The following is a 17,273-nucleotide window of genomic DNA, read 5'->3' on the forward strand; positions in this document are numbered from 1 at the left end:
GAACACTTTGCTTTACAGAGAGATTTATGATTGACTAAATGAATGGAAGATGACCAGGTCCTGTGGCTGAAAAACAACCCTGAATCCTCACATCTCCTCCACCATGACTGAAAGCTGATACAGGGTGCTTCTGCATATAAGTAGTGGCTGTTTTTTGTCCAATGTGGACCTGAGGATCATGCCAAACATGTCCACTTTGATCTTATCTGTACAGAAGTCAATTTTCCAGACGTTTTGTGGTTTTTTTTCCCACTGCAGCTTTACAAACTCAAACCGTGCTTCCATGTTGAGAAAAAGAGGTTTTCTCCAGGCAACCCCAGCAAACCATACTGTACTCTCATCAAATTTAACATGCAAAGTATGACCTGTAGAGAATATAACTGATTTTTAACAATAGCTCTGGGCGACATAGGAACTCAAACAGTGGAAGAGTTACATTCTTAATATTTTATCACATGATGATTAACAAAAAAAATAAAGAAAGCGTATTAAAGAAAATAGAAGAGAAAAAAAAAGTCTTAACCCTCCACAGCAAACTTCAATTTACACCCCTGACGAAAGCATTCAATGCAAGGATAAATAATCTGTAAGTATTGGGAAAAGAGGACTTATTTGAAATATTGCACCATAATTGCACATATAAATGATCAGAAAACAACAAAATCAACTTGTGTTGAAAAAGATTTGTTAGGTATTTAAAAAATGTTATGTCATCTCTGATTTGGTTTGGAACAGTTCTCACCATCCCACCCAGGGAAACACCTGCATCGAAAATCAGACTTCATTTGTTGCACATCATGTGCACACATCTGTCCTAAAACCCTGTAGTGCCTCCTTCCTCCTGGGTTCTTCTCAGATACCACCGTCCACGTGGCAGGGTTGAGATGCAAATAGGTCCTGGAGTTTTGGTTCCTCCTCTGGCACCGACCCTGTGAGGAGCACAGGACCTGACTGCAGAGAACTGTGGCTGACGTCACATTGACCAGGTAGGGACCAAGAGTGTCGTCGATGTAGGATTTAATAGCTTCACAAGCAGCCTGGAGGTAGGAAGGGACAAACTCATTTACATACAATAAAACAAAACTGTATTTTTCAAGAAACATTCAGTAACAAGCATCATGTGACTTCTGCTGAAACAATAACAACATTTTCCAGCTGGGATTTCAATGGTTTTAGCAAAACTCTAAAATATATGAACCCAACTATTGTGCAACATAATTTTCACAGCCACAAAGTTAATTTGACTCAGTTTCAAGTACACTGTCCTGTTACATGATACCTAATCTACAGCTAAAAATAGTGTCAGAAAATTCCCCTTGATTAATGCTTGTTGAAAAATCCCAATTTCTGTCTTCATACACAACCCTGGCTGGATAAAATCCCCCAGAGGGCGGGGTCTCTGCTCATGACTGGGTGTTTTCTCAGGGAGCACCTGAGGGAGGGCTATCTGCCAGGGATTTCTTGTTGTTTTGTTCAAATATCAACAGATGTGACATCACCTAGAAATTGCTTACTCTACCTTTAAAAAAAGATTTAAGTTTCAGTCTCTAAAATGCACAATTATTATTTAATTTTTGTCAATTTTTGTTTAACAAAACTACAAAAGTTAATAGCACAACAAAGTTCACCTGAAGGGATTTGTTTGTTTGGTTTCTTTCTGTATTTCTAACTTTCAGAACAATTGCACACTCAACAATCTAAAAGACCAAAATGTGCTTAAATTTATATTCAACATCCCTGATGACTTACTGGCGCCTCACATAGATTAAAAAATAATCTACAAAATGTTAAACTTTAGAAAATCATAGGAGAGTTTCAACACAAATAGATACATCGATTTAAACAGATCCATTTCATTTTCTGAAACCAATATATGCAAAGTTTACTTCAATTTTGAAGTCTGTCATTAATAGGTGACCTTAACTCACCTTTCCACTTTCCAAAACAGACAGCACCTTAAAGGTTATTCTAACACTTGTTGAATATAACCCAGAATATAATATATAAGAAAAGACTCATTTTCAGTCAGCCTATTTGTAAAAAGCGTCTTCCAGGCTCACAGTTCTCTGTAGCCAGAGATCAATAGTTTTGCATTACATGAAATCAGAGACTAAGGACAAGCTATAGGATAGTACCTTAGATTTAGAGAAGTTATGATCTCCCCAAAGCACCACCCCAGCAGATCCTAAGGCAGCACTCTCACCAATAGTGTAGACCAGGTGCTCCTGCCGGACACAAAGAGGAAAGAAACACATTCCCATAAGATCTGGCTGGTCCCAAAACACTTAAGTTAAACATTTTATTTTTTTACAGCCTACTACTTGCCTTGGAGAGGAAATCCAGTGTGTAAGTGTAGACGATGCGAGTGTAGGGGAACACAGGTAATGCTGAGGGTGTCACTTTAGCGGCGGCTCTCACGGCCTCCTGGATGCGGTGGTGAGAGTAGAGGAGAACCTCCCTGCCGAGGCCTCGCATCTCCATGCTCAGGTAGATGTCAGGGTACAGAGCGGAGGAGACGTTCCACAGCCAGAACAGCTCATCATTCCTCTTGAGATCCACAGGTGGACACTCCCCTGTGTAGTTTTTGTCATTGTAATAATTATAGCAGTTGGGAAAACCATAATATCCCCACAAGCCATTTGGTCTCATATTTTGCCCCAGTTTCACCGTTTCCTCCATGAATTTCCTCCCAGCTTCCTCAAACTCCACCCGTGCTGCGGCTTCGACCTGTGCAGGGCTCCAGTCTGGATGCTTGGACCTCACAATGGTTCTGGACCCTTCCCAGTACACCTCCTTACTGTCCCAGTTTCTCTCCCATATGGGCCTCCAACTCTCCCAGTCCACCACGGCCAGGCCCTTGAAATCCCTCTCAGGGATATATTTGCGGATATTGTCACTTGCGACTCTGAGGTGATCATTGAGGCTGCTGTTCTGGGGAACCCCACCATTAATAGGCTTCCCCTGGACTGAGTATCTGGGATACAGACCTAGCTTATCGGCATAAAAAATAGTGATGTTGCTCCCCATAAAGGTTTGATTCTGGTTGTGGAGGATATTGAACGATCCCAGGTCAAGGTCCACACCATAGTCGGAGAGACAGTTGGCAGTAGGGGCATTCCACACTGCAAGAAAAGGAAGCTGGAAGGAAGACGATGATGCAGCCTGGAGAACAGGAACCAGGCTGAAGAGGAACAGTAACTCAGGACTGAAGGAGCTCATGCCTGCATAAGAGAGGAGGACTCAAATCTTTTGCAGACTTTATCAATTGAATTGAGCATGAAAATGTTAATTTTTCTCATCTGGAAAGTCAGACAGTATCAGTATGACTAAAGAAACATATATTATGGATAGGGTTGCCACCCGTCCCGTAAAATACGGAATTGTCCTTTATTTGAGAAAAAAATGTTGCATCCCGTATTGAACTAATACGGGACACGATTTGTACCGTATTTTCATTAACTTTTACACCATATTCTAGTTGAAGTATTGAAATAAATTAACTTTTACACTATATTCTAGTTGAATTATTGGAATAAATTAACTTTTACACCATATTCTAGTTGAATTATTGAAATAAATTAACTTTTACACCATATTCTAGTTGAATTATTGAAATAAATTAACCTTTACACCATATTCTAGTTGAATTATTGAAATAAATTAACTTTTACACCATATTCTAGTTGAATTATTGAAATAAATTAACTTTTACACCATGTTCTAATTGAATTATTGAAATAAATTAACTTTTACACCATATTCTAGTTGAATTATTTAAATAAATTAACCTTTACACCATATTCTAGTTGAATTATTGAAATAAATTCACTTTTACACCATATTCTAGTTGAATTATTGAAATAAATTCACTTTTACACCATATTCTTCACCTGTAGCGATATTATACATCTGGGCTGATGTGGACATACATAGCATAGGAGGATATTTCAGTTGCTAGTAGGGTTGTCTGTCTGTACAGTCATGACAGTTCAATGCTATTAAAGCACTTTAAACTTTAAATCAAAGCATTTTGTTTTTCATATAAAATAAACACATTTTTATGCAGTTTAGAAGTTTTGGGGCTTTTTTTTTGGCTCCTGTGCTGCTGAAATCAGGGCGTCCCTTATTTCTATTTCTGAAAGGTGGCAACCCTAATTATGGATATATACCAATGTTCATGGAGTAACGTCCATGTACTAAAACAGTAAGTCAGAATTTGATTTGTTGTTAAATAAAGAAAGAGTTAAACAATAAAAAGAGAACAAATACAAAAAACACCTTAACAACAAACCCTGACTTACCTGCTTCAAATCTAGAAAGGGGTTAAGACTGTGCGTTTTGGGGAAAGAAGGAACCAAAAGACTCGTGATCAATTCTGACACATTCAGGGAGATGGGAAGTAACAAACACGAGCCAATCCCACGTGTTTCACAGGGTTTCCAGCAGCCAATGAGAAGGAGGTATGCAAATCCAGGGGAGCAGCTTTAAAGTCACAGGCAAGACAAAAACGTCATGAAGCCATTCTGCCTCTCCTGAGCAATTTACTATTTATTTCATAACAAACGCACAAACACAGCTAAGAAAAAACAAAAAAAAACTAACAAACAAAAACATCTTAATGAGGAGAAACGGAGAAGCGTCTGACTTCTCTTCTAAGTAACTATCAAGCTAAGCCATAATGAGCTCTTCCTCTTCCAAATTTAAGTGTAAGCTTTGCCTAACTCTTAAATGCAGTTAGAAAAGACTGAAATAACTCTTGGCTAACAACACCCTATAATTACATGGGGAAGGGGTATGAGGCTGCACTGTGTCCCTCCCTGCGAACAGCAGCGGGCCCGAGGGTGAGCCTCTGAAACGTCCCCACCAAACCTAACTTTTACTGACTGAACACAAACGCTTATGAATAGACTACCAAAACCAGATGTCAGCTTCTTGTGACATTTTCAAAAGGTTGGAAAAATATTTATATTATGTTTATACGTACATACATATACACACACTGTAAATATAACACTATACAAGCTCGTCAAAAAAAATTTATTAAGTGACTAATGCCAAATTTGAGATAACAGTATATGCTTGCATATCAGAGTCTGCAATTTTGTTCCACAAACAATGTCAGTGATTAGCTCTTTATATTGTGCATCGGAAGTCAAATAATGGCCAGAACTTGAGATGTTTTCCTTAAGTGGAAAAATGTGTTGGTTTAATAGAAAAGTAGTAGTCATAGATGAAAAATAAAAAGATGATCTTGTGTGCTTGAGTGTACAAACACACAAATCAAATAAATACTAATACTGCAATTGCTTGAATAAAAACTTCAGATAGAGGTCATGTTGGCAAAAAGATCAGGCACTTTAAATATACTGTGCTTCGAGCAGATTTGAGTGCATCACTTCCAGCACACAGCAACTAGATTAAGGCATCTTTGCGTTCATCACATTTACCACAGAAACATCAGCTCTCAGAGAAACCTGGAATTTGACACCTCTGAGAAAACAGCGAATGAGGTGGAAACTGAGAGCAAAATGTAAACAGAGTGAATTCCAGCAAACCCTCCTTTGTTTAAACATGATCAGAAGTTATAAACAAGTATCAATTTTCACTTTCTACAGTGTTTCTTAGAAAACTTCAGTTTCAGTCACTGATATTTTACAGCACAAATAAGAAAAAAAAACACTTCCCTCTATAAAATGTGCAGCAGCATCTACTGTGCATGTGGTGTATTAAAGGAGAAACATTAAAACAATCAGTAAGATAACACACGGCAGTCCCGATGCCCTGGCCTGAGCGGCGCTCCCTCTTTGGTGCAGAGGGTCAGTCTGCTCGCAGCTGTCCCCCTGAAAGCCACTGTAGCACTGGCACTGAAAGGCCGCCTGATACTGCATCCCGTCCGTTTTTCCAAGCTCACCAGTGACCGACAGAACGCCGTTTTGCCTGGTGATGCTGTGGGTGAGAGGATTTAGATGCAAGTAAACGTCACTGTCTGAGTTTTTTCGCAGACACCGGCCGTGAGAACCACACAGGGCCTGGCTGCACAGCTCTGCTGCCGTGGAAACGTTGAGGAGGTATCGACTCAGTGTGTCCCGAAGATACACATTAAGGTCAGAGCAGGTGGTCTGGAGAAAGAAAGAGAAAGAAGGGAGGGGGAAAAAAAATCAGTCACTCTGAGATCAAGTCCTCAAAACTCTTGGTCCAGTTAGGCCAAATGAACATAATAAAAGATGTATAAACTGCAGGGGTCCCACATTCCTGGGGGGGGGGTCCCCTCTATAAGAAAGATACATAATAGTTAGGGCTGGGCGATTTTGGACAAAAATAAAATCCCGATTTTTTTCCCTGTAAACCCGATTTTCGATTTCGATTTTTTTGGTAAAACTACAAAAGACAATGGAATACATTGTTTCAAATATTTTATCTTTATTTTGAAATAAGAATAAACACATTTCCCTATTTGGAATGAAGTGCAACTGAAAGATACTGTAAATCCTCCTTGAGTTTAGTAAAGTGACAACATTAACAATCTTCTTGACCAAACAAAGTAAAAAATCAATTTTCCGATTTTCCTTTTTTTAACATCGTCTTGATTAATAAATCCGATTTAGATTTAAAATCGATTAATCGCACAGCCCTAATAATAGGGTATTTAAAATTAAGAGTTTTTTTTTGTTTTGTTATATTTTTATGTCTTTCTGAAAAGGAGACCATCTCCTTCCACTGTTGATGTGGGTTTGCATTCGTGACATCAGTTTTTATTCCATATCTATAAAAAGCTATACAAGAGTCACGTTCCCGTTGTCTTATTTATTTGTACGATTCAAAGTTAAATATCATTTATGCTTCTACATCAAACCAATGACCATATCCACCACAGGTTAATCCTTCCTAGTTCTTGGAACTTTATGAAAATGATCCAAAGTTGCTTTCGACTGGGACAGAATTTTGTCTTTTCCTTTCATTGAGGACAGTTTAGCATTTCTTATGCTAAAAGGTGATGATGAAGGAATAACTGGAGCTCCTTTACTTCATGTTGTCATGGCTGCCATTTTAATTAAGTTAGAAACCTTCATATGGGTAAAAAAAAACAAAACCTTCTCAACCTGACCCTTGATTACAGTCTCCAAATAATGCTCAAAATCCTCCCAGGCTCAACAAGCGAGACTGAGGTGGAGCAACAGCTGTGTTTGAGCTACAGGAGGAGAAACAATAGACACCCTCACCAGTCAAAAAACAATGCAGTAGCGCAAAGAAATGAACACTTTACTGTTTGTTTTGCAAGAGTTGCATTCTGAAGTACAAAACGTCCCGTCAGTTTACCGCACAATCATGCAGGAGGGAGCTGCGTCGCTGGAGTTTCACATAAAAATCCCTGCTCGGCTGAGCGTGTACAGAGGTGCACGCAGAGAGCAGCGGGGAGGACGGAAAGAGGGAACTGAACTAATTAATTATTCTTTTAAAGTCTGAACATGCTGTGTCAACAGCATGTTCAGACTTGCTAAGATTGCTACTAACTAAACCTCTCCACCATCAAAATTTAGTTATTTTTTACTTTTTATTTTTACTGGTTAGTTTTTTTGCTTAGTCATCTCTTACCATCCACGGATTAATTCAAAGTCTAAAGTCAGCCAAAGACCTTTAAAAGAGGGCTCCAGACAAATCTCTTTGTGCATCTGAAGCACATGTTACTTAAAAATAGCCACTAAGTGAACCGGAGAGCAGAATGATTCATGTGACAGACGGAAGCTGAATGAAAAAAACCCAAGATAATGTCTGTAATTTAAAAAAAAACAAACTTGTAAGATGTGTCGCAGTGATTAATACACTTGATTTCATAACAAGGGTGTGGGTGCTTACTTTGTTGTTTGTATATGCTGAATCTCCCCACAGAATAATCCCAGCTGCTCCCAAAGCCACGCTCTCCCCGATGGTGGATATGAGGTCATGCTGTAAAAAAAGATGATTTAGAGTGTTACAATTACAGATCAAACGAAAGGAAAATACGCCGTTTTCAAACTAAAACAGAGTCAAGTGCAGCACAATTTCTTATCTTGTCATTCTTCCGCGGAGGGAAACACACAATCTGATGATTAGTCAGATTGTGAACTTGACCAACACCCATCCTGCTTACTCCACACAAGTGAAAAGTTATTAGGGTGCCGGAGTGTTACCAGAGCAGGAAAAGACTGTGGCTGCCGATAAGGAAAAGTGCAGAGCTATAGCTCCATGCAGCATGCACCGGTACGGAGAGATGGGTTAGAGCCATTGACTCAGTGGCTGAGAAGTGTTTGCTTAAGAAGTGTTTAGTCTAATGCAAGACTGACACACGAGAGCTGCTTTGTCACTGCAGTGACAAGGCAGGAAAAGGAAAAGGTTTGATGGAAAGAAGGCAGCGCTCTACGGTGTCACCTCTGTAAGCTGCTCCAAGGAGTCGATGTAGGTGGGCCGGGTGTACGCAAAAACAGGGCGAGCCAAGCCATCGCCTGATGAAGCCAAACGCATTCCTTCCTTGACCCGGTTCCGCACAAACTGCCGTCCAGAAGCTGAGGAGCGCAGCTTGGTGTTCATGTAGATGGAGGGGAAGAGGGCTGTGCTCTCCGTCCACAGCCATTTCAGCTGCTCGTTGCGAGCCACCTCCACATCAGGACAGCGACCCGTGTAGCTGAGCAGGTCGAACTTGTAGTCGTGATTGTAGCAGTCCGGGAACAGGTAGAAGCCCCAGAGCTGGTTGGGCCTCAGGTGCTTGGCATGCCTCAATGTCTCGAGCATGAACTTCTTGGCAGACATCTCAAACTCATGCTGAGCCACTTTTGTCAACTGTTCATCTGGCCAAGTTGGGTTCTTCAAGCGTACCAACTCGCTGGAATGTTTGCGGTAGATTTCTTTACTTCCCCAGTTACGTATCCAGAGGGGGCGCCACTCCTCCCAGTCAATAACTGCTAAACCTACGGCCCCTGGCTCAGGTATGTATTTCCGAACACCTTCCTGCATTTTGTCCAGGTGCTGTGTGAGACTGGCCACCTGCGGTAGCCCCCCGTTCACCAGCATCTCATGTGCCTCAAAGTAGGGGTACAATCCCAAACGGTCCTTATAGAACATGGTCAAATTCTGTCTGACAAAACCCTCGTTTGGTGAGGCAACAATCTGGAACTGGTCCAGCTGAAAGTATATCTTGTGCCGCGGGCCACATTCTTGAGTTGGGGCGTTCCAGGCGAGAAGCACAGGTTTGGGGGAATACAGTGGCCATCGGGTGGGTTTCACTGCCAGAGCGCAGAGGTCGTCCCACAGAACAATCAGCAGCAGCACTCTCCAGTCCGCCAGAGTCCAGGGGAACATGACTTCAGATGTAGATTGACAGAAAGGACTGTCACTCTCTGCTCTACAATTCAAAGCGGATTTAAAAATTTAATTTATAGAGGTTCTTAGGTATAAGGCTGTAATTTCAAAAATGAATGGAAAAGCACTGTATGTTCACCTTAAATAACTTTTGTAGCTGTGTAAATTAATAACTTTATCATTTTAAGTTCTATTTATTGTGAGCTAGGGCTGGGCGATATGGACCAAAAGTCATATCTCGATATTTTCTAGCTGAATGGCGATACTCGATATATATCTCGATATTTTTTCTGTGCCATAATTGGGGTTTCCCCCAAAGCATAGCATCTCTGTTAGCTTCATTTTTTTCTGAGGCAAAAAACAGTCAGTTTTAATACAAAGCCTCGTGCCAAATGTCACACATGTACATTTATTAACAGAGGTCTGCACAATATCAAAATGTATAACAAATGAAATAAAAATAAACTGCCTGCATATATAGAATAAAAATGCTTCTTGAATAAAATAAAACAAATATCCCTTTCCTGCACAACAATTAAATTAAAATACACTGTACAATAACAGGCAGACTTTTCAACTGAGGTTGATAGTTGTGCAAATAACAAAACATTTGTGCAAATCTCAAATAAAACATTCAAGTCAATTTGTCACAAAATAAGCTATATCAAAATCATTAAAAAAAAAAAAACATTTTTTTTTTTATCGGTATAAACGATATTTTCTCGTACCATATCGCGTTTGAAAATATATCGATATATATTAAAATCTCGATATATCGCCCAGCCCTACTGTGAGCATTCTTATACTTTTGTCTAAATTTCTATTATTTGTTTAATTACTTTTTTTTTTAACTTTACATTCTGAGTGTGTTAAGAAAAAAAATTAAAAACAGTTTACAAAATAGTGCAGTGTTAACAAAAAGCATCCTTCCTTAAACTGGATCTTAACATCCAAATTCTCTCTGTCACTTCAATTAAAGTTTGGTTATGGCTTCAAGTCATGCATGATCCAACAAATAAAATAAAGTCAAAGTTAACTCACTTCAATTTCCTTGCAGATCAACACACTCACCTTTACTCGCAGACTGAGGAAGCATTCCCAAAAAACAAACAACAGCGAGTTACTTCACCCGCGTTTAAGCGTTTCCTCAAAGCAAACAAAGCTTCTCTGTAATTTAATGGGAATGGGATGAAGTTACAAACGCGTGTGTAAGTGTGCGGTGTCGTATAAACTCTGGTCTTCCCACGGTCCGCTCGGGACGGACGGCAGAAGTCAAATGACCCCCTGCGTCGTTGTCTTCCCTCCGAGACCGAACCAAGTTCAGGATGTTCCATTCACGCCGGGAGCGGGGGGGAGCGGGATACCGACAAAACTCACCGGACATCCTAAAAACCCTCTCAGCGCATCGGATGGGTTACTGTGACGTGTTTCCTCAGCTCGACCCCTGACAGAACTGGATGAGACTTTTTTGTAGGCTGTGTGTGTGGTCTACATTTTAAGAATCCGGCCATCGTGTCCCGGTCCAGCGAGGAATGGGTCAGTCCAGCACCCTGGTGAAGTGGACGCTGTAACAGGTCACACGGCGGCGCAGGATGCCACATGGCAAAAATAAAATAATGGTCTAACACAGTGGTTCCCAAACTTTTTTTGCCAGGCCCCCCTTTTGTACGTAACACAGACCCCAACACAGACACACACATCTTTTGAATTCAAATGCGACTGCAATTCATTTCATATATTGAACATATGTGCAAAAAAACTGTCCATCTCTGTAAAAATAGATTTTCAACTTGACCAACTCAGAGAGATTGAAACAACAACAATACAAACAGGAGCCAAAATCTGAACATTTGCTCTACAAAAATTACACCTTTAATCCCCACATTTTTTCAGGGATGTGAGTGGGCTTGCTTCATGTGTGCAACACATTTCTTTTTTTACCTTTTTACTGTACAATACAGTATGCATTACTTTCAACATATTTTTTTCCAAAAATAACCAGCTCCCCGAGGAAAAAAAAACAGCAGCAACAGCTAAACAAATAATCAAAATTTCAACAATTGCTCTGCAAAAATGTCAGCTTTAATCCCCACACCTTTTCAGTGAGTGGGGTGGGCTTGCTTCATGTTACAGATCCCCCCCCTATTTCCTGTCTCTCTCTCACTGCACATATGTACTGAAGGCAAAATCTTAAAGAAATAAAAAATCTTAAATTATTATCATTTTTTTAATTAATCTACCTTCCAACCTCGTCGGGCCCCCCAGTTTGAGAACTACTGGTCTAAAAGCTTCCAGCTTAATTAGTCTCGGGATGTAAATGACGTAGCCTACTATTTTAAAAGCAGACTCAGTGTAAACACTTTTAAGACAACAAACTGTTTAACATGACATTTTGAAATATGAATGAATACTTTATTACAGACTCAAAAGGTTCCATATAAAATACATAAAAATTACAGGTCACACATTAAAATACATGCAAACATCTGTTCCAATGTTCCATAGTCCAGATGTGTACCTTGTATCACTCCGTTTGATGTTGGTGAGTGCAGTTATTAGACAATTTTCTGACTCATGGAGTTGACACATACATTTAAACATAAAATTCCTCAGCAGAGCATGGAAGGTGGGGACATAACAATTAACAAATAAAGTGCTTGCACTTGTCCATCTTGGAAGCTTAAGGAGGATCCCGAACGCATCATTATGCTACCTGCAACTTCTTTAGCTTGGCGGTGGTATAATTACACCAAAGGTGAGCTGTGTAAAGAGGTGTACAATAGGCTCTGAATAGATTTACTTTAACATCAGCTGTGCACATATGGAATCTACGGTCAAGCATATTGGCCTGAGCATAGAGCTTACAGCACTGACGCTGGATGTCATCATCATCATAGATCCTCATTTATGATGTGACCCAAATACCGTACTCTCTTAACAACATCTAAGGGGCGGTCAGACAGTAAGAATGGGGGAAACTTTTGTTTCTGATCCTCCTTAGCTTTAACAATCAGAATAACACTCTTCTTAGGGTTAAACACAATGTCATACTGGACTCCATAGCTAAAGCACACTTTAAGCAGTAGCTGTAGCCCAGCACTGTATGGAGACATGATGACCAGGTCATCAGCATATATGAGGTGATTAATAACACTATCACCTATCATACATCCGGGCTTGCACTGACTAAGCTTCATGGAAAGATTATCCATGTAAATATTGAAGAGGACAGGTGACAAAATGCCACCCTGTCTCACCCCATTAATTACATGAAACGGTGCAGATATACTACTGCCCCATCTGACTTGCATGGTCTGTTGTGTGTACCAGAACTGCAGGATCCTTATCAGGTAAAGTGAGACACCACGCTCTTGCAGTTTGGAAAACAGTTTACCATGGTTGACCCTATCAAATGCTTTTGACGCATCTAGGAAGCACATAAACATGGTGGAATTCTGCCGTCTGTATTTACTAATAATTTCCTTTAATGCATATACACACTGATCTGTCCCAAGCTTGCTTTTAAAACCAAACTGGTTGTCCGTAGTTCCCATATACTCACTAAAACCTGTCTACTGAACAGTTCTCACTGGGCCACATGTAGACAAACAGTGACAATGTTCAGGCTCATTGCTACTGCTCTGTCAATTTACCTGGCATTTTGTTTTTGGACTGTGGGAGGAAGCTGGAGTATTTTGAGAAAACTCACACAAGATCTGTGAGAAGACTCTGCTAGGAGTCAAACCAGGAACCTTCTTGCTACAAGCCAACAGCGAGCCTGGAACAACCGACACTAGAAAAATATTGCTATAATTTTGGCCCATTTTTTATGAGATTTGTAAATAATAATCCATCTTAAATTCAGCAACTAATATTAAAAATCATCAAACAGGACCATTGTACCAATGTGCAACAGAATTTAATGGTGAAATAATAAAATTTCAAAATACTTCATGTGTACATTTTGTAAGAAAAAGGGTATAAAGCATGTATAAAAATCAATAACAGCAAATGGCTTCATGGTGAAAGTTTTTTCTTGACAGCAGAGGAAACTCCACAAAACTACTCATTCACAAGTAATGGATGTTTGGATTTTTTTTTAATTCCAGTGGGAGCATAAAAGCATTATTTGAAAACCTGAATAAAACTCAAAAGCACACATGTGAAGTCAGAGTTGTAGATTCAGGACAACTCCCCAAAAAAAGGCATTTTAATCCCACGTGAGTCAAGTATTAATGCAATAGCTGTGACCTGCGCCAGATACTGGCAGAACATCTGACTTTGCAACAGACTCGAAAAGAAGATGGATGCATTTACACATCTTTTGTTAAAATTACACAGGGGCATCATGTCATCAGAGCTGAACATAGGTTTTATTTGGAAAACCAAAAATTGCAAAACCACCTTATGCCTGAACACAATGAAGATTTTTATAAGCACTGTACCATGAGATAAACCTGGTCAAGGAAAAGGACGATACCTCTGACGACAAACACTAAACAATACTGTGTAAACCCACAGCTGCATTAGTCTGACAGTAAAATGAGAACTTTAGACGTTTTTTTCTTTTTTCCATGTATAAAATAAATGCAGAGCGCTTGATTTTACCCAAGCAGTTTAACATTATTGTGTTGCTACTGGAGTGAAGGATTTTCATGTTGTGCTTTGTTTTTCCACATTAAGCTCTGAGCACACTTCAGACAGCGGGTACACAACCATGTGGCATGCAGATGTCAGTGGTGCCTGCAGGCATGCGACACTGGCAATGACTTATTCACGTAGTCAAGTACCATGTGCTGTCTTGTGTCCAAGTATAGCAGATATGAGAGTGGAAAAAGGGGAGCAAAGAAGCCACACACCTTCACAGTATTAGAAAAATCTAGTGACCAAGGACTGCATCAACTGGAAAAAGTTGTATTTTTTCTTTGATTTTAAAAACTACTGTTTCTGCAGAAAATTCCATGTGTGATTCTTCAAAAATGTGTTTTGTCTAAATCTTTTTCTTTGCAGATACGTATGGGCTGAAAGATATCTGTGCACATGACTGAGGTGAGGTGGAGTGCCTGGGAGCAAGCAGTTTTCCTGTGTCAGAGTCCTTTCCACTGTTTTTCCTCTGAGCTTTGCTGACTCACCTCACCCTGTCATCTGTGTCTTCCTCTTCTTTTCTTTCCCTGTGGAGTATTTAAGGAAAATCCAGAGGCCAAGCAAGCCTGTGTGAATGAAGAGGGAGGGAAAGGAACAAAGGAATCTCTTGGCTTCCCTTTGACCTCCACCCCCTGAGTGTTGCATCAGTGGGAGTTATGGACGGTCAGGAAGCAAAAACAATGGGACGGAAACTGGAAACACACCCTGCCACCGTTACGAATGAAAGTGCCAAATGGTAACCATGAATGTAACTCTGAAGACTCTCAGGAACAATTATAATTGAACTTTAAATCCATCAAATTCTCCCCAACAAACTATCCATCCAAGTAAACTGTATTTGAATAATGTAAATAGTTGGGAGGAATCTAAACTGCTAAATGCATTATTGTACACCCAAAAATACATATATTTTGTCTTAAATTGATAAGTATACACGCCTCACTCTTTTTCCATCAAAGCCTATATTCATGTGGCTTCATAAGTCGATTAAATGCATCATTATTCTTCAGAAATTGTTTCCTCACAACATCACATCAGTCACATTAACTGTGATTACCTATAGAGCAAGATGTATCATAATCCTCCAGGGAACGTAAACAGGCTTTAGCACACGCTGCCGTTTTACTTTAAACCACTACAGCTTCAGCTTACAGACTCCAGGAAAAGTAATGTACATCATTTACTGTTTATAATTTTAAAAAAATGTTTCAGGGCTTTTTCAAAGTTGCTCTCAACGCAGGATCAATTTCTCTCTCAATCACATGCACATTGACAATTTTCCCTCTTCACACACGATGAATACATGAGGAAACACATTCCAGGGATCAGAAAGATGCTTCACGGTGTCATGTTCATCAAGTTCCTACTTCTTTTTTTTCATGTTTCATCCTTTTAATATAGACCAACTTTTAGCAAGACTTCAAAGGGCACTGCAGAGGAAGCACATCAAAGTTACTGACCTCTGGCCCAAAGACGCACCCAACCACATTCCACACAATTACAGACACTATAGAAGGTCTGTGGAGGACGCCCTGCCCATTTATTGTGGGGGACTCTCTGCGGACACTAAAATATGTTTACATTGCTATTAAAGTTTGATACCTTGCCAGATGGCAACAGCAACCTCAACCGGTCACGATTGGAGTCTTAAGTTTTTACCTCAGAGGGCCTCTAATTTAATCTTTTGGAAATCCTGACAAGTAGAATTATAATTACAGGAAAGCAAGGAAACATGATGATTAATGGGACAATAAAGCAAATGCCACACAGTATCTGACACTTCAGTTAACCTTCCAGTAATTACAGCTTTCTGCTGCCATCTACAGGAGATACCTCCTTTTTATAGCCGAAAAGTGTAGATTATTTGAATTTCTGAATATTTGCAGATTATATTCATCTGTGCATCAATCAAATAACCAAGGAAAAGATGGCATTAGTTGCACACCACTGAAAAGTGTTACAGCCCAGAAATTGAAGAAACGGGAAAAATTGGCTAAAAGACTATTAGGATTTTGTTTCACATGTAAACATTGGCTTTTCACCCTTAAAGCAAGTTTTTTCCTTAATAGCAGGAAACTGCTACCTCACTGTGGACCTTCTCATTATTTTTACAGAAACTCTAACTTGCTCCCATTGAGAAGCTGTAAAATATTGAAGCATCCTATCTTACAATTGTTGTAAATCATTAACAATTATAGGGGAAAGACCAATTTAAAGATGATCTTTATGATCTGTATGCTGAGTTAAACATCAATATCATTCAAACGGAAGTGTGTAGAACTATTGTCAGTTAAAAAAAAAGGTGAAGTGAGAGAAAAAAGACTAATCCGTCTCCAGCCAAAGGTTTCCCTTAACTCTGTCCATTTAATCTTAAAGCAGCTCGATGAGGTCTAAGTCTGGAGACCGAGCCACTTCATGTTTTCAAGCTTACCATGCTTTTTCCTAAGGTAGATCTGGCTTAGCTGGACATGTGTGTTTTTTGGTTGTTATCTTGCTGAAGGATGAATCCCTGCCGCTCAAGTCCTCACTAAGACCAAAAAAGTGGACCACATCAGTCCATCTCTGGGGTCTTTTCACTGGCTGCCTGTCCGTCAGAGGATAAACTTCAAAGTTGTGATGCTGGTCTATAAAGCTCTGAGTGGTCCAGGACCAAAATACATCAGTGACCTCCTGACCCCGTATGAACCTTCCAGACCCCTCAGGTCATCTGGATCAGTTTTTTTTATCAGTTCCCAGAGCCAGAACCAGACATGGAGAAGCTGTGTTCAGCTTTTATGCTGCCCATGTCAGGAACAAACTCCAAGAAAGCCTCAGATCACTGTATTTAAATCCAGGTTGATCAGCTCATATTTTAACTACTGATTTTCATCTATTGTTCTTATTTATTTAATTTTTCTTTAAATTTCAAATCATGCTCTTTTTTATGTTTTAATGTCTCTGTATAGTACCGTACTTTGAATCACCTTGTTGTTGAATCACGCTATAGAAATAAGCTTGCCATGCCTTACTGCATGGTCCTGCAGAATGCCACGGTGGCCGTTTTGGTTCAGGGTGCCTCCCAATCTGTACAAGTCACCGACCCTGGATCCAGCAAAACCCCGACTATCCCCCAGACTATCACGCTACCTACTCCATGGTGACAGTCAATGACTCATACTCATGTATAATTCTTAAATGTACATTTTGGGTAGCCTTACCCTATATTTTAAACATCTGGCAGTTCAGCACTCAATTTTGTACCATTTGAAAATATTTTTTGGACTTTAACAGCTTGAATTTCAATTCTTAAATAAATA

General features: G+C 39.8%; 2 protein-coding genes across 3 annotated transcripts; both read right to left on the bottom strand.

Annotated features, from left to right (window-relative positions):
• Positions 1-432: 432 nt before the first annotated feature.
• On the bottom strand, positions 433-4,381 carry hyal1 (hyaluronidase 1). Its single transcript, XM_061727347.1, has 4 exons — positions 4,302-4,381; positions 2,326-3,221; positions 2,136-2,225; positions 433-1,037 (listed from the first exon to the last, which is right to left on the bottom strand). Exons 2-4 carry the CDS (start codon positions 3,217-3,219, stop codon positions 711-713), a joined length of 1,311 nt encoding a protein of 436 aa, XP_061583331.1. The 5' UTR covers positions 3,220-3,221; positions 4,302-4,381; the 3' UTR covers positions 433-710.
• Positions 4,382-4,530: 149 nt separating this feature from the next.
• Positions 4,531-10,591, bottom strand: hyal2a (hyaluronidase 2a). 2 transcript variants are annotated; one of them, XM_061727341.1, is made up of 4 exons: positions 10,405-10,591; positions 8,407-9,376; positions 7,855-7,944; positions 4,531-6,119 (listed from the first exon to the last, which is right to left on the bottom strand). In XM_061727341.1, the coding sequence occupies exons 2-4, from the start codon at positions 9,331-9,333 to the stop codon at positions 5,727-5,729; spliced, it is 1,410 nt and encodes a 469-aa protein (XP_061583325.1). In that variant the 5' UTR covers positions 9,334-9,376; positions 10,405-10,591; the 3' UTR covers positions 4,531-5,726. The 2 variants fall into 2 exon arrangements, with proteins under 2 accessions (XP_061583325.1, XP_061583326.1); XM_061727342.1 differs by having other exon boundaries at positions 10,375-10,591.
• Positions 10,592-17,273: the final 6,682 nt, after the last annotated feature.

Source organism: Cololabis saira, chromosome 8 (assembly GCF_033807715.1).
Source record: "Cololabis saira isolate AMF1-May2022 chromosome 8, fColSai1.1, whole genome shotgun sequence".
In the NCBI taxonomy this organism is placed as follows: Eukaryota; Metazoa; Chordata; class Actinopteri; order Beloniformes; family Belonidae; genus Cololabis; species Cololabis saira.

What these genes read in the sequence shown, in the direction of transcription:
- hyal1 (XM_061727347.1), bottom strand. Translation starts at nt 3,219, where the DNA reads ATGAGCTCCTTCAGTCCTGAGTTACTGTTCCTCTTCAGCCTGGTTCCT. An exon ending in CACTGGATTTCCTCTCCAAG is followed by an intron (nt 2,226 to 2,325) that starts GCAAGTAGTAGG and finishes TGTGTCCGGCAG; the next exon opens with GAGCACCTGGTCTACACTAT. An exon ending in ATAACTTCTCTAAATCTAAG is followed by an intron (nt 1,038 to 2,135) that starts GTACTATCCTAT and finishes TCCTACCTCCAG; the next exon opens with GCTGCTTGTGAAGCTATTAA.
- hyal2a (XM_061727341.1), bottom strand. Translation starts at nt 9,333, where the DNA reads ATGTTCCCCTGGACTCTGGCGGACTGGAGAGTGCTGCTGCTGATTGTT. An exon ending in CCTTGGAGCAGCTTACAGAG is followed by an intron (nt 7,945 to 8,406) that starts GTGACACCGTAG and finishes CTTTTTTTACAG; the next exon opens with CATGACCTCATATCCACCAT. An exon ending in CAGCATATACAAACAACAAA is followed by an intron (nt 6,120 to 7,854) that starts GTAAGCACCCAC and finishes TTCTTTCTCCAG; the next exon opens with ACCACCTGCTCTGACCTTAA.